General features: G+C 39.9%; 1 protein-coding gene across 3 annotated transcripts in view; it reads right to left on the bottom strand.

The window, feature by feature from the left end:
* Positions 1–22,669, bottom strand: part of LOC128691214 (WD repeat-containing protein 17-like) — a 245,478-nt gene that overhangs the window by 101,043 nt on the left and 121,766 nt on the right. For all 3 annotated transcript variants that reach the window (XM_053780080.2, XM_053780079.2, XM_053780078.2), the window contains exon 18: positions 14,246–14,478. In XM_053780080.2, coding sequence (XP_053636055.2) covers positions 14,246–14,478 — 233 coding nt within the window. The remainder of the gene's footprint in view (positions 1–14,245; positions 14,479–22,669) is intronic.

The raw sequence follows: 22,669 nt of genomic DNA, 5'->3' as shown, positions 1-22,669 counted from the left end.
GAATGAGAAGAAGCTGGATGTCCTGGCTTTAAGTGAAACAAAGCTGAAGGGGGTAGGAGAGTTTCAGTGGAGAGGAATAAATGGGATTAGGTCAGGGGTTTTAAATAGAGTTAGAGCTAAAGAAGGAGTAGCAATAATGTTGAAGGATAAGTTATGGTAGGAAAAGAGGGACTACAAATGTATAAATTCAAGGATTATGTGGAGTAAAATAAAGGTTGTATGTGAATGTGGGTTATAGTAAGCATATATAGGTTGGTAGACAGCAACCACCCAGGGAAGTACTACCGTCCTGCCAGATGACTGTGAAACAAAAACCTGTAACTGTTTTGCATGATGGTAGGATTGCTGGTTTCTTTTTCTGTCTCATAAACACGCTAAGATAACAGGGATATCTTGCTACTCCTACTTACACTTTGGTCACACTTCACAGACACGCACATGCATATATATATATACATACATCTAGGTTTTTCTCCTTTTTCTAAATAGCTCTTGTTCCTTTTTATTTCTTCTATTGTCCATGGGGAAGTGGAAAAGAATCTTTCCTCCGTAAGCCATGCGTGTCGTATGAGGCGACTAAAATGCCGGGAGCAATGGGCTAGTAACCCCTTCTCCTGTATACAATTACTAAAAAAGAGAAGAAGAAAAACTTTATAAAACTGGGTTGCTTAAATGTGCGTGGATGTAGTGCGGATGACAAGAAACAGATGATTGCTGATGTTATGAATGAAAAGAAGTTGGATGTCCTGGCCCTAAGCGAAACAAAGCTGAAGGGGGTAGGAGAGTTTCAGTGGGGGGAAATAAATGGGATTAAATCTGGAGTATCTGAGAGAGTTAGAGCAAAGGAAGGGGTAGCAGTAATGTTAAATGATCAGTTATGGAAGGAGAAAAGAGAATATGAATGTGTAAATTCAAGAATTATGTGGATTAAAGTAAAGGTTGGATGCGAGAAGTGGGTCATAATAAGCGTGTATGCACCTGGAGAAGAGAGGAATGCAGAGGAGAGAGAGAGATTTTGGGAGATGTTAAGTGAATGTATAGGAGCCTTTGAACCAAGTGAGAGAGTAATTGTGGTAGGGGACTTGAATGCTAAAGTAGGAGAAACTTTTAGAGAGGGTGTGGTAGGTAAGTTTGGGGTGCCAGGTGTAAATGATAATGGGAGCCCTTTGATTGAACTTTGTATAGAAAGGGGTTTAGTTATAGGTAATACATATTTTAAGAAAAAGAGGATAAATAAGTATACACGATATGATGTAGGGCGAAATGACAGTAGTTTGTTGGATTATGTATTGGTAGATAAAAGACTGTTGAGTAGACTTCAGGATGTACATGTTTATAGAGGGGCCACAGATATATCAGATCACTTTCTAGTTGTAGCTACACTGAGAGTAAAAGGTAGATGGGATACAAGGAGAATAGAAGCATCAGGGAAGAGAGAGGTGAAGGTTTATAAACTAAAAGAGGAGGCAGTTAGGGTAAGATATAAACAGCTATTGGAGGATAGATGGGCTAATGAGAGCATAGGCAATGGGGTCGAAGAGGTATGGGGTAGGTTTAAAAATGTAGTGTTAGAGTGTTCAGCAGAAGTTTGTGGTTACAGGAAAGTGGGTGCAGGAGGGAAGAGGAGCGATTGGTGGAATGATGATGTAATGAGAGTAGTAAGGGAGAAAAAGTTAGCATATGAGAAGTTTTTACAAAGTAGAAGTGATGCAAGGAGGGAAGAGTATATGGAGAAAAAGAGAGAAGTTAAGAGAGTGGTGAAGCAATGTAAAAAGAGAGCAAATGAGAGAGTGGGTGAGATGTTATCAACAAATTTTGTTGAAAATAAGAAAAAGTTTTGGAGTGAGATTAACAAGTTAAGAAAGCCTAGAGAACAAATGGATTTGTCAGTTAAAAATAGGAGAGGAGAGTTATTAAATGGAGAGTTAGAGGTATTGGGAAGATGGAAGGAATATTTTGAGGAATTGTTAAATGTTGATGAAGATAGGGAAGCTGTGATTTCGTGTTTAGGGCAAGGAGGAATAACATCTTGTAGGAGTGAGGAAGAGCCAGTTGTGAGTGTGGGGGAAGTTCGTGAGGCAGTAGGTAAAATGAAAGGGGGTAAGGCAGCCGGGATTGATGGGATAAAGATAGAAATGTTAAAAGCAGGTGGGGATATAGTTTTGGAGTGGTTGGTGCAATTATTTAATAAATGTATGGAAGAGGGTAAGGTACCTAGGGATTGGCAGAGAGCATGCATAGTTCCTTTGTATAAAGGCAAAGGGGATAAAAGAGAGTGCAAAAATTATAGGGGGATAAGTCTGTTGAGTGTACCTGGTAAAGTGTATGGTAGAGTTATAATTGAAAGAATTAAGAGTAAGACGGAGAATAGGATAGCAGATGAACAAGGAGGCTTTAGGAAAGGTAGGGGGTGTGTGGACCAGGTGTTTACAGTGAAACATATAAGTGAACAGTATTTAGATAAGGCTAAAGAGGTCTTTGTGGCATTTATGGATTTGGAAAAGGCGTATGACAGGGTGGATAGGGGGGCAATGTGGCAGATGTTGCAAGTGTATGGTGTAGGAGGTAGGTTACTGAAAGCAGTGAAGAGTTTTTACGAGGATAGTGAGGCTCAAGTTAGAGTATGTAGGAAAGAGGGAAATTTTTTCCCAGTAAAAGTAGGCCTTAGACAAGGATGTGTGATGTCACCGTGGTTGTTTAATATATTTATAGATGGGGTTGTAAGAGAAGTAAATGCGAGGGTCTTGGCAAGAGGCGTGGAGTTAAAAGATAAAGAATCACACACAAAGTGGGAGTTGTCACAGCTGCTCTTTGCTGATGACACTGTGCTCTTGGGAGATTCTGAAGAGAAGTTGCAGAGATTGGTGGATGAATTTGGTAGGGTGTGCAAAAGAAGAAAATTAAAGGTGAATACAGGAAAGAGTAAGGTTATGAGGATAACAAAAAGATTAGGTGATGAAAGATTGAATATCAGGTTGGAGGGAGAGAGTATGGAGGAGGTGAACGTATTCAGATATTTGGGAGTGGACGTGTCAGCGGATGGGTCTATGAAAGATGAGGTGAATCATAGAATTGATGAGGGAAAAAGAGTGAGTGGTGCACTTAGGAGTCTGTGGAGACAAAGAACTTTGTCCTTGGAGGCAAAGAGGGGAATGTATGAGAGTATAGTTTTACCAACGCTCTTATATGGGTGTGAAGCGTGGGTGATGAATGTTGCAGCGAGGAGAAGGCTGGAGGCAGTGGAGATGTCATGTCTGAGGGCAATGTGTGGTGTGAATATAATGCAGAGAATTCGTAGTTTGGAAGTTAGGAGGAGGTGCGGGATTACCAAAACTGTTGTCCAGAGGGCTGAGGAAGGGTTGTTGAGGTGGTTCGGACATGTAGAGAGAATGGAGCGAAACAGAATGACTTCAAGAGTGTATCAGTCTGTAGTGGAAGGAAGGCGGGGTAGGGGTCGGCCTAGGAAGGGTTGGAGGGAGGGGGTAAAGGAGGTTTTGTGTGCGAGGGGCTTGGACTTCCAGCAGGCATGCGTGAGCGTGTTTGATAGGAGTGAATGGAGACAAATGGTTTTTAATACTTGACGTGCTGTTGGAGTGTGAGCAAAGTAACATTTATGAAGGGATTCAGGGAAACCGGCAGGCCGGACTTGAGTCCTGGAGATGGGAAGTACAGTGCCTGCACTCTGAAGGAGGGGTGTTAATGTTGCAGTTTAAAAACTGTAGTGTAAAGCACCCTTCTGGCAAGACAGTGATGGAGTGAATGATGGTGAAAGTTTTTCTTTTTCGGGCCACCCTGCCTTGGTGGGAATCGGCCGGTGTGATAATAAAATAATAAAATAAAATATGCACCTGGTGAAGAGAGAAGTGTAGAGGAGAGACATTTTGGGAAATGTTGAGTGAATGCGTGGGGAGTTTTGAACCAAGTGTGAGAGTAATGGTGGTTGGGGATTTCAATGCTAAAGTGAGCAAAAATGTTGTGGAGGGAGTAGTAGGTAAATTTGGGGTGCCAGGGGTAAATGAAAATGGGGAGCCTTTAATTGAGCTATGTGTAGAAAGAGGTTTGGTAATAAGTAATACATATTTTATGAAGAGGATAAATAAATATACAAGGTATGATATAGCACGTAATGAAAGTAGTTTGTTAGATTATGTATTGGTGGATAAAAGGTTGATGGGTAGGCCCCAGGATGAACACGTTTATAGAGGGGCAACTGATATATCGGATCATTATTTAGTTGTAGCTACAGAGTAAGAAGTAGAGGGGAAAAGAGGAAAATGGCAACAACAAGCAAGAGGGAGGTGAAAGTGTATAAACTAAGGGAGGAGGAAGTTTGGGTGAGATATAAGCAACTATTGGCAGAAAGGTGGGCTGGAGCAAGTATGAGTAGTGGGGGGGGGGGGGGTTGAAGAGGGTTGGATTAGTTTTAAAAATGCAGTATTAGAATGTGGGGCAGAAGTTTGTGGTTATAGGAGAGTGGGTGCAGGAGGAATGAGGAGTGATTGGTGGAATGATGAAGTAAAGGGTGTGATAAAAGAGAAAAACATAGCTTATGAGAGGTTTTTACAAAGCAGAAGTGTTATAAGAAGAGTAGAGTATATGGAGAGTAAAAGAAAGGTGAAGAGAGTGGTGAGAGAGTGCAAAAGAAGAGCAGATGATAGAGTGGGAGAGGCACTGTCAAGAAATTTTAATGAAAATAAGAAAAAAATTTGGAGTAAGTTAAACAAGTTAAGAAAGCCTAGAGAATGAATGGATTTGTCAGTTAAAAACAGAGTAAGGGAGTTAGTAGATGGGGAGATGGAGGTTTTGGGTAGATGGTGAGAATATTTTGAGGAACTTTTAAATGCTGACGAAGAAAGGGAAGCGGTAATTTCATGCACTGGCCAGGGAGGTATACCATCTTTTAGGAGTGAAGAAGAACAGGATGTGAGTGTGGGGGAGATGCGTGAGGCATTACACAGAATGAAAGGGGGTAAAGCAGCTGGAACTCACGGGATCATGACAGAAATGTTAAAAGCAGGGAGGGATATAGTGTTGGAGTGGTTGGTATTTTTGTTTAATAAATGTATGAAAGAGGGGAAGGTACCTAGGGATTAGCAGAGAGCATGTATAGTCCCTTTATATAAAGGGAAAGGGGACAAAAGAGATTGTAAAAATTATAGAGGAATAAGTTTACTGAGTATACCAGGAAAAGTGTACAGTAGGGTTAAAATTGAAAGAATTAAAGGTAAGACAGAATGCAGGATTGCGGATGAGCAAGGAGGTTTCAGAGTGGGTAGGGGATGTGTGGATCAAGTGTTTACATTGAGGCATATATGTGAACAGTATATAGATAAAGGTAGGGAAGTTTTTATTGCATTTATGGATTTATAAAAGGCATATGATTGAGTGGATAGGGGAGCAATGTGGCAGATGTTGCAAGTACATGGAATAGGTGGTAAGTTACTAAATGTTGTAAAGAGTTTTTATGAGGATAGTGAGGCTCAGGTTAGGGTGTGTAGAAGAGAGGGAGACTACCCAGTAAAAGTAGGTCTTAGACAGGGATGTATAATGTCACCATGGTTGTTTAATATATTTATAGATGGGATTGTAAAAGAAGTAAATACTAGGGTGTTCGGGAGAGGGGTGGGATTAAATTATGGGGAATCAAATACAAAATGGGAATTGACACAGTTACTTTTTGCTGACGATACTGTGCTTACGGGAGATTCTAAAGAAGAGTTGCAAAGGTTAGTGGATGAGTTTGGGAGTGTGTGTAAAGGTAGAAAGATGAAAGTGAACATAGAAAAGAGTAAGGTGATGAGGGTGTCAAATGATTTAGATAAAGAAAAATTGGATATCAAATTGGGGAGGAGGAGTATGGAAGAAGTAATTGTTTTCAGATACTTGGGAGTTGACGTGTCAGCGGATGGATTTATGAAGGATGAGGCTATCATAGAATTGATGAGGGAAAAAAGGTGAGTGGTGTGTTGAGGTATATGTGGAGACAAAAAAAGTTATCTAAAGAGGCAAAGAAGGGAATGTATGAAAGTATAGTAATACCAACACTCTTATATGGGTGTGAAGCTTGGGTTGTGAATGCAGCAGTGAGGAGGTGGTTGGAGGCAGTGGAGATGTCCTGTCTAAGGGCAATGTGTGGTGTAAATATTATGCAGAAAATTCGGAGTGTGGAAATTAGGAGAAGGTGTGGAGTTAATAAAAGTATTAGTCAGAGGGCTTAAGAGGGATTGTTGAGGTGGTTTGGTCATTTAGAGAGAATGGATCATAGTAGAATGACATGGAGAGCGTATAAATCTGTAGGGGAAGGAAGGCGGGGTAGGGGTCGTCCTCAAAAAGGTTGGAGGGAGGGGGTAAAGGAGGTTTTGTGGGCGAGGGGCTTGGACTTCCAGCAAGCGTGCATGAGCGTGTCAGATAGGATTGAATGGAGACGAATGGTATTTGGGACCTGACGATCTGTTGGAGTGTGAGCAGGGTAATATTCAGTGAAGGGATTTACGGAAACTGGTTATTTTTATATAGCCGGACTTGAGTCCTGGAAATGAGAAGTACAATGCCTGCACTCTAAAGGAGGGGTTCGGGATATTAGCAGTTTGGAGGGATATGTTTGTGTATCTTTATTGGTATATGCTTCTAAGCTGTTGTGTTCTGAGCACCTCTGCAAAAACAGTGATTATGTGTGAGTGAGGTGAAAGTGTTTAATGATGATGATGAAAGTATTTTCTTTTTAGGGATTTTCTTTCTTTTTTGGGTCACCCTGCCTCGGTGGGAGACGGCCGACTTGTTAAAAAAAAAAAAAAAATTATACTGTTTACAGCTTAGCTTAAGTTACTTTGTACTTTTCTGTTCATGCATATGAATTCGAACACATTGTTTTGTATGCAAATGTTCTTGGAAATAAACAACTGTTTGTGTTGTACACAGTGTTTCTCCTAAACCTTACAGTATAAAATACACTACTAAATGCATAAAAAGTAAAGTAAAAAATGAAATACAGTGGACCCTCGGTTATCGGCCGTAATCTGTTCCAGAAGGTCGGCCTAAAACCAAATGGCCAAAACCCAAAATAATATTTCCCATAAGAATTAATGTAAATACAATTAATTCATTCCAGACACTCAAAAATATTAACAAAAAAATGCATTTTTTAAAGATTAAGTATAGCATTACATGCGCAAAACAATGAGAAAGAAATATAAAGCACTAATTTTACTAATAAATGAACATTACGTACCTTTACTGAAGACTCTTGTTAGCATATGGAAGAAGGCAAGGAGGGGTTACTTCCCTTCTTTGTCTTTTACTGCCACTAGGATCAGCTTGAGAGTCACTGCACCCCTGTCGTACATAAAAACTGCCCACTCTTTGCCTGCCTGCTACACTCCCTGCATGCCTGCTACACTCTTTGCCTTCTTGCTACACTCCCTGCATGCCTGCTACACTCCTTGCCTCTATGCCTGCCAGCCTTGAATTCTATCATGTTTCTCACTTTCTTTACCAAAGGAACTTTACTAGGAACTTTATTTGGGCCCATGGTTGCTTATTTCTCAGTTGCACTCAGTCAATAACCACAAAAAACAATGGATTGCTTATAGTGAAATGTTTGGATGAATGCATGGAAGCTTCCTCACTCACCCACACAAACAGCCAGACTGACTCACAAACGCGGCAGAGCGGTGGGTGGATGCATCCAATACAGCCAATAACTGAAATAACAGCTGATAACTGGGATAGAATTTTGGAAAGAAAAGTGGGTGAAAACCATATTGGCCAATATCCGGAATGGCCGATAACCAAGGGTCCACTGAACAAAAATATAAGAACAAAAGAAAGAAGGAACACTGCAACAGGCCTACTGACCCATGCGGAGCTGGTCCATATCCCCCCCCCCTGGATTAGACCAATGACCCACCCTCCGGATTATCCCAATGACCCAACCAGTCTGGTCACCTCCACTCAAGGATGGAGCACTGCACCAGACCCAGCAGCACAAGCTAGTCAGGTCCAACTCACACCCATCCACACCCAGTCATGTACATATTTATCTAACCTATTTTTAAAACTACACAACATTTTAGCCTCAATAACTGTACTCGGGAGTTTGTTCCACTCATCCACAACTCTATTGCCAAACCAGTGCTTTCCTATATCTTTCCTGAATCTGAATTTTTCCAACCTGAAACCATTGCTGCGAGTCCTGTCTTGGCTGGAAATTTTCAGCACACTATTTACATCCCCTTTATTGATTCCTGTTTTCCATTTATACACCTCGATCATATCCCCCCTAATTCTACGCCTTTCAACAGAGTGCAGATTCAGGGCCCTCAGTCTATCCTCATAGGGAAGATTTCTGATACATGGGATCATCTTTGTCATCCTCCTCTGTATGTTTTCCAGAGCATTTATAACCATTCTGTAATACGGTGACCAGAACTGAGCAGCATAGTCTAAATGAGGCCTAACCAAGGATATACAGAGTTGAAGAACAACCTGAGGACTTCTATTATTTATACTTCTAGATATGAAGCCAAGAATTCTGTTAGCTTTATTGCGAACACTAATGCACTGTTGTCTTGGTTTTAGGTTACTGCTAACCAGAACTCCTAAATCCTTTTCGCAATCAGTAGTATTAAGATTTACATTATTTAGTTTATATGTGGCATATAACTTTGCATTTGTCAATATTAAACTGCATCTGCCACTTCTCCAACCATTGCATCAGTCTATTCAAATCATCCTGGAGTGCTCTAGTGTCCTAATTAGAATGAATTGGATGGCCTATTTTGGTGTCATCAGCAAATTTGCTTATGTCACTATTTATTCCATCATCTATGTCCTATGTGTAAATTGTGAACAAGAACGGGCCCAACACTGACCCCTGAGGAACACCGCTTGTGACGTGCCCCCATTCTGATTTCTCCCCATTTATGCAAACTCTCTGCTGTCTATTTGTCAGCCATGCCTCTACCCAGGAAAAAATTTCTCCTCCTATTCCGTGTGCCTTAAGCTTCCTCAATAGCCTCTGATGCCGAACTCTATCGAAAGCCTTACTGAAGTCCATATACACAATATCATATTCATTACCATGATCTACCTCCTCAAACACCTAAGTGAAAAAAGTTAGTAAATTCGTAAATTTGTAAAACCGTGTTGAGATTCATTAATCAATCTGTGCCTGTCAAGATGGCTATGAATTGCTTCGGCAATTATTGATTCCATAAATTTTCCCACTATGGAGGTAAGGCTTACTGGTCTATAGTTCGAAGCCAAGGACCTGTCACCTGCCTTGTAAATAGGTATTACATTTGCCATTTTCCACTTATCAGGCACTATGCCAGTTTGTAGTGATATGTTAAAAGGATTAGCCGAAGGTATGCTAAGTTCCTCTTTACATTCCTTTAACACCCTTGCAAACAGTTCATCAGGACCTTGGGATTTGTTAGGTTTTAGTTTTTCTATTTGTCTGAGGACCATGTCACTAGTTACTGCAATCATACATAGTTTATTATCATCCTGTTCTACATAATCTATTATTTCAGGAATATTGCTAGTATTTTCCTGGGTGAAAACTGAGAGGAAGTAGGTATTTAGAATTTCACACATATCTTTATCACTGTCAGTGATCTGACCAGAGTTACTCTTAAGTGGGCCAATCTTGTCCCTAATCTTACTTCTGTATACCTGAAAGAACCCTTTTGAGTTAGTCTTTGAATCCCTTGAGACCTTAGCCTCATAATCCCTTTCTACTTTTCTTATTCCTTTCTTTATTTCTCTCTTTAATTGAATATACTGATTTCTTAACTGCCCATCCCCTCTTTTGAGATGTTTTAATCTATTGTTCATCCATCTGGGATCATTTTTGTTAGATCTAATTTCCCTAATTGGAACAAAAGTTGTCTGGGCAGCTAGAACTATGCTCTGAAAAATGTCATATTGGCAACCAAGATCACCTACCTGATCCATAGTCAGGACATCCCAATTTAGCCCACCCAGGTAATTTTTCAGTCCCATGAAGTCGGCCAAACGAAAATCTGGGACAGAGATTTGATTGCAGTTATCTAAGTAATTCCATGATATATTGAAACTAAGTGATTTGTGATCACTTTCCCCAAGCTCATCATTAACCTCAAGATTATTAATTAGTGAATCTTTGTTGGCAAGAACCAAGTCAAGCAGATTGTTTCCTCTAGTTGGTTCTGTAACAACCTGTTCTAAAAAGCAATCCTGAACCGTATCAAGAAAGTCACTAGACTCAAGATTTCCTGCCATATTGTTCCAATCAATTTGTCTTAAGTTAAAATCTCCCATTATCATAACATTTTCATATCTAGGTGCCTTATGAATTTTGTCCCATAACAGCTTACTGCCTTCCCTATCAAGGTTTGGGGGCCTATAAATCACACCCAAAATTAATTTGTCACGTCCCTCGAGAAACTGTAGCCAGATTCTGTGTTCGATGTTTCTAATCTTATATCATGTCTAAGACAACAATTTAAATTTTCTCTGACATACATTGCCACACCATCACCCTTCCTGTTGACCCTATCAGTGTGGAATATTTTATAACCCTGTATGTTGCATTCAGAAGGCATTTCTCTATCTTTCAGGTTGAACCAGGTCTCTGTTATACCAATAATATTTATATTACCTACACTTGCAAGTAATTTTAGCTCATCTATCTTATTTCTTAGACTCCTACTATTTGTATAGTAAACCTTAAGGGAGCTAGTCACTTGTTGCCCTCTACTATCTCTCTTTGTTTGTTGACCAATTGATTTGCTATTACTAGCAACTTTATTTTGAATATTGTCTTTTAAACATATCCCTGAGATATCCTGGTAATAACTGCTGTTTTTAACCCTAATGCTGCAGCCTGATTGTTTCCCACAAACACCCATACCTCTATAATCTATCAGTTTAAATTCCTAGACAAGTCATCAATTACCCTCTCAATTGAATTGGCTAATGCAACCCCATCTCATGCATACATATCACGTTTGCCAAAGAATAGGTCCCAGTTATCAATGAATGGGATTGCAAGTTCCTTGCAGTACCTGTCTAGCCAGCAATTTATACCAATTGCCCTAGACACCCATTCATTGCCCACTCCCTTTCTAGGCAAGATGCTACATATGACTGGGATCCCTCCCTTAGACCTAACTACTTCTATGGCTGACCTGTACTTATCCAGCAGCTCCTCTCTCCTGCCCTTCCCAATGTCATTACCCCCAGCACTAAGACAGATAATGGGCTTGTTCCCATTACCTGCCATAATATTATCCAACCTGCTGACTATGTTACCAACACCAGCTCCAGGAAGACACACTCTCTGTCTGACCAGTCTGTTGAGAATTTGGCCTTACCTGCTGGAAATGGGAAGTACAATGCCTGCACTTTAAAGGAGGGGTTTGGGATATTGGCAGTTTGGAGGGATATGTTGTGTATCTTTATATGTGTATGCTTCTAGACTGTTGTATTCTGAGCACCTCTGCAAAAACAGTGATAATGTGCGAGTGTGGTGAAAGTGTTGAATGATGATGAAAGTATTTTCTTTTTGGGGATTTTCTTTCTTTTTTGGGTCACCCTGCCTCGGTGGGAGACGGCCGACTTGTTGAAAAAAAAAAAAAATATATAATGAACACTTAGCTGATAAATGACAGCAAATCGTCTACACAGCCGCCCCTGCAGACGAGGTCTAGAAGCTGTCGAAACCATCACAACAGTGGGCTGTCAAGAGATACAATTTGTAAGTATAAATTACCCCTAGGGGGTGTTATGTCAGCATATTTCATTCGATGATGGCTGACGAATACTTACTTGTTTGGACTCAAAAGTCCACACCTTACTGCCGATTATAGGTTGATTACAAACTCCTTGTGACTCAAGAATTGCGCAATCCCCCGATCTACAAGAAATTCGTAACATACCTTGCTCTTTGTAACGTGAGCTATGGTGTTCTCAACACCTTCGACAGGTATCGGTGACTTGATAGAAGCTGAAGTGTCTTTGGATGTCCACGTCTTCCATTGTCTAGGAAACGCACACTGGTACACTATGTTCCACAAGATTCGTCTTTATTGTTCACAATGTATCACAAGAGAAGCTGATCACACTTCTCTTAAGAGTTTATTGTGTTTTGTGAGACACTTTATTCACACTAACGCACAGATCAGTGTCCTTTGCTGGTTATCCTGGCGTCAGTGTCTCGTAGTAGAGTCAAAGTTAGTCTGCCAGACGCCACAGTGCTCCATGCCGTCTCTGCCCCCAGCACACAAAAAAAACGCTGACCTAGTACCTTGCATCCTTGTCACCTCCTCGATGAAGCAAAGCAGAATGTTTGTTTCTTGCTGTCTTAATCATAGACAACAATGCACTATCTTTACTATGGTAATAAAGTGGGAGTAGGATTTTCCTTAATTGTCCTGCTAAAGTAAGAGATGCACTGTCTCTTATAAAAATACACTTTGCAACACTGGACTGCAAGGAGCAGAGGTCATTTGACCACGCATACGGCATCTGTGATCAATTACTCACTCTAGCAGTAAACAAGACGCTCGCCCCTTCTAGTGGCCCCTCAGGGCTGAGAGGGCTGAAGGGGCTGAAGGGGGCTGAAGGGGGCTGATACCCCCCTCCTGGAGAAAATTTCTCCACACTTTCTGTCTCTGTTACAAAATGCACGGTCCATATATCTTACCTGAGAATCGCCTACTATTAAAATATTCTTACCCTGATTAGCAAGGGAATCAGTGGTACCTTCAACCTCACTAACCACTGAAGTACACTCGTCTTGGAGAACAGAGAATCGATTTCCTACCTTCACATCTTCTCTATTAACTCTCCTCATCTTCCTTCTTCCTGAACTATGAACCACTTGCCACTTAAAGTGGCTGCCGCTATCACTGCTGGTGACCCTTCCTACCTTACCAGCTAAATCCTTCTCACACTCACTCCCAAACTCATCTATGCGAAGCTTCAGCCTCCTATTTTCCTCCTGAAGTAGAATCTCCTTCTTCAACACTTGAGCCTGAGATTCTAAAACACTACAACACACCATGGTGCTTGGTAACAGCCCATGCTAACTCCCAAGAGCTTAGGCAGGTATGACTGCAGGTGACCACTGACCTCATTACAATAACTGTGATGTTGATATACAGTAGTAAAATATTTAGTAAAAAGTAACATATGATATTATGTAGTTACTTTATATAGCAAAGGTTTGACATTATGCCCTACCCAGTATGCTGGCAATTTTCTAAGGATCAACTTGCATCCATTTTGACTTATGACAAGTTGGTCAGAACCAAGCTCGGTCATAAGTCGGATGGTACTAGTAAGTGATTTGCAATATATAAAACCATGAGGAAAAAGAGTGAGTGGTGCACTTAGGAGTCTGTGGAGACAAAGAACTTTGTCCTTGGAGGCAAAGAGGGAATGTATGAGAGTATAGTTTTACCAACGCTCTTATATGGGTGTGAAGCATGGGTGATGAATGTTGCAGCGAGGAGAAGGCTGGAGGCAGTGGAGATGTCATGTCTGAGGGCAATGTGTGGTGTGAATATAATGCAGAGAATTCGTAGTTTGGAAGTTAGGAGGAGGTGCGGGATTACCAAAACTGTTGTCCAGAGGGCTGAGGAAGGGTTGTTGAGGTGGTTCGGACATGTAGAGAGAATGGAGCGAAACAGAATGACTTCAAGAGTGTATCAGTCTGTAGTGGAAGGAAGGCGGGGTAGGGGTCGGCCTAGGCAAGGTTGGAGAGAGGGGGTAAAGGAGGTTTTGTGTGCGAGGGGCTTGGACTTCCAGCAGGTATGCATGAGCGTGTTTGATAGGAGTGAATGGAGACAAATGGTTTTAATACTTGACGTGCTGTTGGAGTGTGAGCAAAGTAACATTTATGAAGGGGTTCAGGGAAACCGGCAGGCCGGACTTGAGTCCTGGAGATGGGAAGTACAGTGCCTGCACTCTGAAGGAGGGGTGTTAATGTTGCAGTTTAAAAACTGTAGTGTAAAGCACCCTTCTGGCAAGACAGTGATGGAGTGAATGATGGTGAAAGTTTTTCTTTTTCGGGCCACCCTGCCTTGGTGGGAATCAGCCAGTGTGATAATAAATAAAAATAAAAAACCATATTCCTCTCATTTTATTTGTTTTAATAAAAAGTTAAAATAACCAGTCCTACTTACGAAATGAATCATATTCAGATTAGACTAATGAAGAAAAATTTGTACAGAACTGTAGTAAAAAAAAATTGCCATACCTTCACATCATCCACAGCCAACAAGGCACATGCAGCAATTATTGGAGAACCACGAAGTAGATGCCAATTTGCTACCAGACGAGCACACTCCAGGGTTCTTTCCTGTATGTGACCTGTTCCATTTATCTCTGCAGCTGACACTCTAGGTGGAACCTCAGGAGGGGGGCCTTTTCGACTGTTTCTGGTTATTTTGCTCAGTGCCACACACTCTGAGAATGCTTTGTCAAGGTGGCCTGAAAATGTAACACTGGACTAAAATATTACATCACAAAAACACACATGTTGTTCTTACACCAGTCACTGCTGTACAATACTGGCTTTTCTCTTAAGGAAACATTCCAATCATGAGTTGAAGGAGACATTATTAAGGGCTTTTGGGAAGGTTATTTACTATGTAAAAAAAAAATTCTAACAATTCAGCATATTGCATTTACTGTATATTCATGCAATATGTCACAAAAAAGTAACAAATTTCTTGTGCATATACAAAACTAGCATGCAACAATATAGGCCTATATGTCATGCAAAATTATACTTCAGCTTATTTAACCCTTTGACTGTTTCGGTCGTATATATACGTCTTACGCGCCACTGTTTCTGACGTATTTATATGCATAAATTCTAGCGGCTTCAAATCAAGCGGGAGAAAGCTGGTAGGCCCACATGTGAGAGAATGGGTCTGTGTGGTCAGTGTGCGCCAAATAAAAAAAAATCCTGCAGCACGCAGTGCGTAATGAGAAAAAAAAAACTGACCGTTTTTTTTAATTAAAACGCCAACTTTGAGGTGTATTTTCGTATAGTATTTATTGTTGTATTCTCGTTTTCATGGTCTCAGGTGATAAAATGGAAAACATATTACAGAAATAGAGATGAAAACAACCTTGAAATTGAGCTCAAAGTAGCGGAATGTTTGATTTTACCAATGTTCAGGAGTAAGCAAATCACACCACACGTCCAATACACGTCAACTGGGGAGTCTAATATTTTTTCACTAAGTGCACTGATACTATTTATACCATACACAAATAACCCGCACATAAAAGACAGAAGCTTACGACGACGTTTCGGTCCGACTTGGACCATTGACAAAGTCACACTAACAGAGGAGGAGCAGGACGGCTATATATAGGCAGGATGAGGTGGAGGTAGTAGTAGTGGTAGTAGTAGTAGTAGTAGTAGTAGTACAAGAATTGTATATAATACCTGTCGGTATTATATACAATTCTTGTACTACTACTACTACCACTACTACTACCTCCACCTCATCCTGCCTATATATAGCCGTCCTGCTCCTCCTCTGTTAGTGTGACTTTGTCAATGGTCCAAGTCGGACCGAAACGTCGTCGTAAGCTTCTGTCTTTTATGTGCGGGTTATTTGTGTATCGTTCCAGTCACGGTATTGTGCCTTTTTGTTATTTACTATTTATACCATTTTTACAATAATGCAGTAGTCTGCATAACAGTAAATTTTGTATAAAAAAAAATAGAAAGCAATAGTAATATAAGAGGGGCCTAGAGATGTGACTAATGAACAGAGGATATGTTATTTTAGTGCCAAGAATGTCTACATTGTTTATTATGGACCCTATTTTGAAATTGGCATCTTTTTTAATTTGCATAAAATTGGCCAAATTGTCAATTTCTGACCACTTTATTGGGTAGTTCAAATCGGTAAATGGGCGGTTTCTTTTACTCAACTGAAAGAAAAAATGGAGTTCTAAAGAAATAGCTATGAGTTTGGTCAACTGGAACAACGGAATTGGCCAAAAACATCTCATAGTCGGTGAAATCGCCGATGCGTATATGTCGCCGAGACCGCTAGCTTCGCGGGAGCATAATTCCATGAGTTTTCGACCAAATTTCGTACTTTTGGTGTCATTACCATTGGAAAAAGATTCTCTATCATTTCATAAGAAAAAATAATTTTTTTTTTCCAAAAATTTATCGACATAGGATGGCAGTTTCAGAAAGGGGCCTGCAACAGTCAAAGGGTTAACCCTTATACTACCCAAACATAGATCTACGTTTGCGTGCGTAGCGCTCTGACCTTGATTTTCTCTATAAGCAAGCATGTAAAAAACATAGATCTACGTTCGGAGAGCTACGTGAACGAATGTAAATCTACGTTTGGACAGTTTAAGGGTTAAAAAGTCATGCATGAACCAAGGGCAATGAAACTCTAAAGCCATAATTCGAAGATAAAGAAATTTTGACCAACTGCACTGCAGTGAATCACTTGAAATTGTTATCATACAAAGTATATCTTATTTGACCATACCTAATCATAATACATTTTTCCAAAGTACAGCAAGGCTAGTCCATTACATCTTATGTTCTTCTTCACTGTTTTAAACTTTTGGCCTGGTGGCTAAAGCTCCCACTTCACACACTGAGGGCCCGGGTTCAATTCCGGGCGGGTGGAAACATTTCGACACGTTTCCTTATGCCTGTTGTCCTGTTCACCTAGCAGCAAATAGGTACCTGGGTGTTAGTCGACTGGTGTGGGTTGCATCCTGGGGGACAAGATTGAGGACCCCAATGGAAATAAGTTAGATAGTCCTCGATGATGCACTGACTTTCTTGGGTTATCCTGGGTGGCTAACCTTCTGGGGCTAAAAATCCGAATAAAACCTTATCTTATCTTATCTATTTACCTTATCATCATGCATACGTACTCTTAAAGTCATCTCCAAATCTCTCTTCATTACATAGGTATACTGTACTGTAATGACAACAGACTTAACAAAATTGTATCTCTCATTCACGAACTTCACTATCTGAGCACTTCATCCAAGTCTCAAAAATTCCATTCCAATTTACTGCATAACACTAATTCTTCTTCAGTACCATTAATTGCTATAAGCTGCACCATCCCTACAAAGAATCCTGTTACATCTAATGGGTTTCACTTCTTTCTTTTACATGACTTCTGTCAAAATTTGGTAGCAGATTTTTAATTCCAAAACTTTCTTTGATATCAAGAGCGACCAGCCTTACTGAAATTACTAGTCTAATACTTGACCTCTTCCCTATATCTATTTATGACGAGTACAGGAAAGCACGTTATGACTGGCGTCCGTGTCAACAGCAATGTATGATACAATATCCAGTTCATAGTATTACTGGTAATAATGATTTAAATTCAATGAACTAGTATGATGAGGGTGGCAGAGTGGAGTGGCAAGAAGTCAGTGGGTTACAGTTCATTGTCTTTCACAATTCAAAAAATATTTCCTAAAAGCTTTTATATTTCATTATAAATTAAGTTAAACATTAATAATGTCAGCAGATGGGTTTATGAAAGATGAGGTTAACCACAGAACTGATGAAGGAAAAAAGGTGAGTGGTGCATTGAGGTGTCTGTGAAGATAAAAAATGTTATCCATGTAGGCAAAGAAGGGAATGTACAAAAGCATAGTGGTACCAACACTCTTATATGAGTGTGAAGCATGGGTTGTGAATGCTGCAGCAAGGAGGAGGCTCGAGGCAGTGGAGATGTTGTGTCTAAGGGCAATGTGTGGTGTAAATATTATGCAGAGAATTTGCAGTGTGGAAATTAGGAGGAGGTGTGGAGTTACAAAAAGTATTATTCAGAGGGTTGAAGAAAAGTTATTGAGGTGGTTTGGTCATTTGGAGAGGATGGAGCAAAATAGAATGACTTGGAGGGTGTATAAATCTGTAGTGGAAGAGAGGAGAGGTAGGGTTTATCCTAGGAAAGGATGGAGGGAAGGGGTAAAAGAGGTTTTGTGTGCAAGGGGCCTGGACATACAGTAGGTGTGTGTGAGCATGTTAGATAAGAATGAATGGAGATGAATGGTTTTTGGGACCTGACAAGCTGTTGGAATGTGAGGAGGGTAATATTTTGTGAAGGGATTCAGGGAAACCAGTTAGCTGGACTTGAGTCCTGGAGGGAGGAAGTACAATCAATGCCTGCACTTTAAGAGAGGGATTTGAGATATAGACTGTGGAGTGATATCTAAAGTGTCATATCTGGGCACCTCTACACAGACAGTGATTATGTGTGAATAATGGTGAAAGTGTTGAATAATGGTGAAAGTGTTTCTTTCTTTCTTGGGGTGCCCTGCCTCAGTGGGAGACGGCTGGAGTGTTGAAAAGACTTGAGTCCAGGACTTGAGTCCAGGACTTGAGTCCTGGAGATGGGAAGTACAGTGCCTGCACTCTGAAGGAGGGGTGTTAATGTTGCAGTTTAAAAACTGTAGTGTAAAGCACCCTTCTGGCAAGACAGTGATGGAGTGAATGATGGTGAAGTTTTTCTTTTTTGGGCCACCCTGCCTTGGTGGGAATCGGCCAGTGTGATAATAAAAAAAAATATTTGTTCTCCTTTATGTTTATGCATGTCATCATTTTCAGCAGTTTTATACACATGATCTGTAAGATACATAATTAGGTGCAGTATCATACAAGACTTACCGATGGGTTTACTTTAAATAATATCCATATTTTGAACATGTGATATGTGCAGTACTTTCATTATGAGTGCTGATTTTAAATCACTAAGGTTTGTAAAGAAATGGTAATACAGCTAATATAAAGTTATCTCTTAAACAATCTTTTAACAAAATCTTAGCTTTCACTTAGTTCTTTATCACACTTATCATACTGTGTGCAAAACTGCAGAACTTACAATTACAACTGGAACAAAAATGTATACCTGCAAATGAAGAGTATAGATAATTATACAAGACTGTATTTAAATGAAGAAACTCACATTTGTTCTAAATCTGAAAAAATCAATGAAAGATGAGCTATTTGCTGCAGTTTGGAGGCTCATTTGAAATGTTATGTCCACACAATTCTGGTAAGACAGTTATTAAATAAATGTCTAAATATTTTTCCTTTTTTTGGGGGGTCACCCTACCTTGGTTGAAAGAAGTAACAATGGTATGAAAAAAGTATTATGCTTGAACTGAATGGTGAATATTACAAAAAAAAGATGTAATGACGATAAACAAATTAAGTAAAGTTCATTTATTCCTTATGAAATTTAGTCATATCAATACATCATTTCTTAACATAATGGCAATGAAAGTAGCAGGATACAGTAGAGAATTAAGTTTAAGGATTTCTCTGGAGACAGCTTGAATGGCCAATAAAAGAACTAAAAAAAAGTTTATGAGATGCTTATGTGACTGGAGCAACTAGAAACTCAGAAATCCTTTCTTTGAAATAGTAATCTGGATCTGATGGGTAAAGAACTGTTCTTAGTTTGTTAAATCCAGATTTTAGATTAACAACTCTATCCTTAAAATATTATGAAAAAATATCATAAAAGATAAATAATTTTTGTTTATACCACTGTATGTGGATGAGTCAGGTACCATTTCAAATGGCTGAAGATGATGATCTATATACAGATAGCTTTGAGGCTGTGTTATTATGGAGCTGTAATTTCAGCCACTTTCACATGTAACTATCTAGAGCTAAGGAGCTACATATGTCTGAGGTATCTCCCACTCTCACATGCAAATATTCAGAGTTAAGGAGCTGCATATCTGTAAGGCATCTGTCACTCACAAATATCCACAGCTATGGCACTTCTTCATGCTACACCTACAAGTACAGTACATGTTACCCCCAACACCACCACCTAAGATTCTGAGACCTAAATTATAAAACACACCTGAAAAATCTAAACCTTGCATTAATAATATATTCACTGAAAAGTGCTAATCCCAAAAGGGCTATACAGAATAACATGTCATGGGGTAAAAAAAAAAAAAGAAAAAAAGATGGCAGAGGTCCTAAGAGGATACTGGCAGAAAGGAGAAGAATCACAGGCGATGTAGCAAATTAGAGGTATCTAAGGGCAGGACGGTCAAAGAGGAGTTTGCTTTACAAGAGCAGCAGCAGTGGTAGTGGTGTCCATAAAAACAAAATCAGCAAGGTGAACCACTCTCTCAGCATCATCAGCAATGAAAGCACAAGGAGAGATCCATTTGTCACAGTCCATACTAAATCACAGACCATAAACCACAGCAGATTTTGACAAATGGAAATGGAGAAATATCACACAGGCCAGTTACAGGTTATAGGCTTCTTATCTGGCCATTTTTGGATCAGCCATGAATTCCATAAAAACACTAGATGGATAATAATGCACCCATTGTTGTGATTGCAGTGTACTGTCAATGCAGGATACCAGGCTGAGACTATTGTTCTAGTGTACCATCAAAAGACTTTTCCAGAAAGCAAACACAAATTTAGAGCAATGTTAAAAGCTGATTGCCTTACAGTCTAGGTATATTTATGGTCAATAGTATATGATAATTATGACTTTCCCAACTTTTTCAAATCTGAGCTTCTTTACTTCCATACTTAAGCTTTTCATTATCGTTTAAATATACAGTGGACCCTCGGCTAACAATATTAATCCGTTCCTGAGAGCTCATTGTTTGACGAAATTATCGTAAGCCGAATTAATTTTCCCCACAAGAAATAATGGAAATCCAATTAATGCGTTCCAGAGAGCCAAAAGTACTAAAAAAATAATTTTTTTTTTCATGAAATATACATTTCCCTTCAAAGAAAACAATGAGACATACACAATAACTATATAAATAAATGTTAAAATGACGCTTACCTTTATTGAAGAGTACTAATGAGTGATGAGACACTGTTTTTCTTGAACACTCTGGGATTTTCAGAGTGATACATGAGTAAAGGCTTCACTTTGCAATCCTCACTAGCATTACAACAAAACAAGAAAGTTAGCCTGTCTTTCATAGGCTTGTGTCCTGGGAGTGCCTTTTCCTTCTGAGTAATGTAGGTCCTGTTTGACATTTTCTTCCAGAACAGGCCTGTTTCGTCACAATTGAACACTTGTTGGGGTTGGAATTTTTCAGCTTCGCCATGCCTCATCACACTGTGTATGCCACTACGATTCTTAATCTCTCAAACTAACCTTTGCTCCTTAAATTCACCAATATGAGCACTAGTTCCAGGCATTTTTTCCTGTTCGCCTGGGTGTTAGTCGACTGGTGTGGGTTGCATCCTGGGGGACAAGATTAAGGACCCCAATGGAAATAAGTTAAGACAGTCCTCGATGATTCACTGACTTTCTTGGGTTATCCTGGGTGGCTAACCCCCTGGGGTTAATTGTTTCTTGGTAACTGTTTCTCGTTAAGCCACACCAACAACAGTCTCTCCACATCTTAAGTAGTACAGCTGACGGTGGTGCAGGGACAGCTGACGATGGTGCAGCAGCAGCTGACCGTGGTATGATAATATTTCGATAGTATTTCTCACCCTTTTTACCACAGGGTTGGCACTAGAAGCTTTCTTTGGGCCCATGGTGGCTTATTTAGCAGCTACAAGCACTATAAACAATGGAATAATACAAAATGTTTCAAATGTATGCATGAAACCGGCCACCCTGGCTTGTAAACAATGACAGCAGGGCAGCTGAGGCGCTCAGGCTGGACGGACAGGTTCGGGACAAATCACGTTGGGCTAGTTTTTTATCATTAGCTGGGCCAAAATTTTTATGCTCGAACACTTCGTTGGGCGGATTTAACGTTATGCAATGCGTTCGTTAGCCAAGGGTCCACTGTACTATTATCAGAATGCCAACTACTTATAAATTTTCTGATACATCTTTTCCTTTCCCTGTAATGCAAGACTGGTTCTTGCTCATCTTAGAGGCATTACACAAATTTAGGCAGACCTCCAGTTTGCAGTGATGCACAAAACTTTAATTGAAAACAATTCAAGAGAAGATGTGACAAGCAAAACATACACAATAGCTGAGGGGCTGATTTTCTAAGCATTCATTAGTAATATCTAGACTGTATGTGTAATGGTAGGAAGACACTCTGTAATTCATTCAAGGGTGAAATTTATGAATAAGAAATATTAAGTTCAAATTCATTACACAAATCATTAAGCATAAGCTGTAGATATAAATGTACTGATGTAAATTGCACTTTGCTCTGAAGCTATTTACATTCTTTGAATCATATAGTAAACTAAATTTTATATATATTTTTTTAACAAGTTGGCCATCTCCCACCAAGGCAGGGTGACCCAAAAAGAAAATCCCCAAAAAGAAAATACTTTCATCATCATTCAACACTTTCACTTCACTCACACACAATCGCTGTCTTTGCAGAGGTGCCCAGATACAAGAGTTTAGAAGCATATAGTGTACTATAAAGATATATAACATACCCCTCCAAACTGCCAATATCCCAAACCCCTCCTTTAAAGTACAGGCATTGTACTTCCCATTTCCAGTACTCAAGTCTGGCTATATAAAAATAACTGGTTTCCCTGAATCCCGTCACTAAATATTACCCTGCTCACACTCCAACAGCTCGTCAGGTCCCAAAACCCATTCGTCTCCATTCACTCCTATCTAACACACTTACACATGCTTGCTCAAAGTCCAAGCCCCTCACCCACAAA

Source organism: Cherax quadricarinatus, chromosome 27, assembly GCF_038502225.1.
Source record: "Cherax quadricarinatus isolate ZL_2023a chromosome 27, ASM3850222v1, whole genome shotgun sequence".
Classification (NCBI taxonomy): Eukaryota; Metazoa; Arthropoda; class Malacostraca; order Decapoda; family Parastacidae; genus Cherax; species Cherax quadricarinatus.
This window is presented reverse-complemented; position numbering and strand designations above follow the sequence as displayed.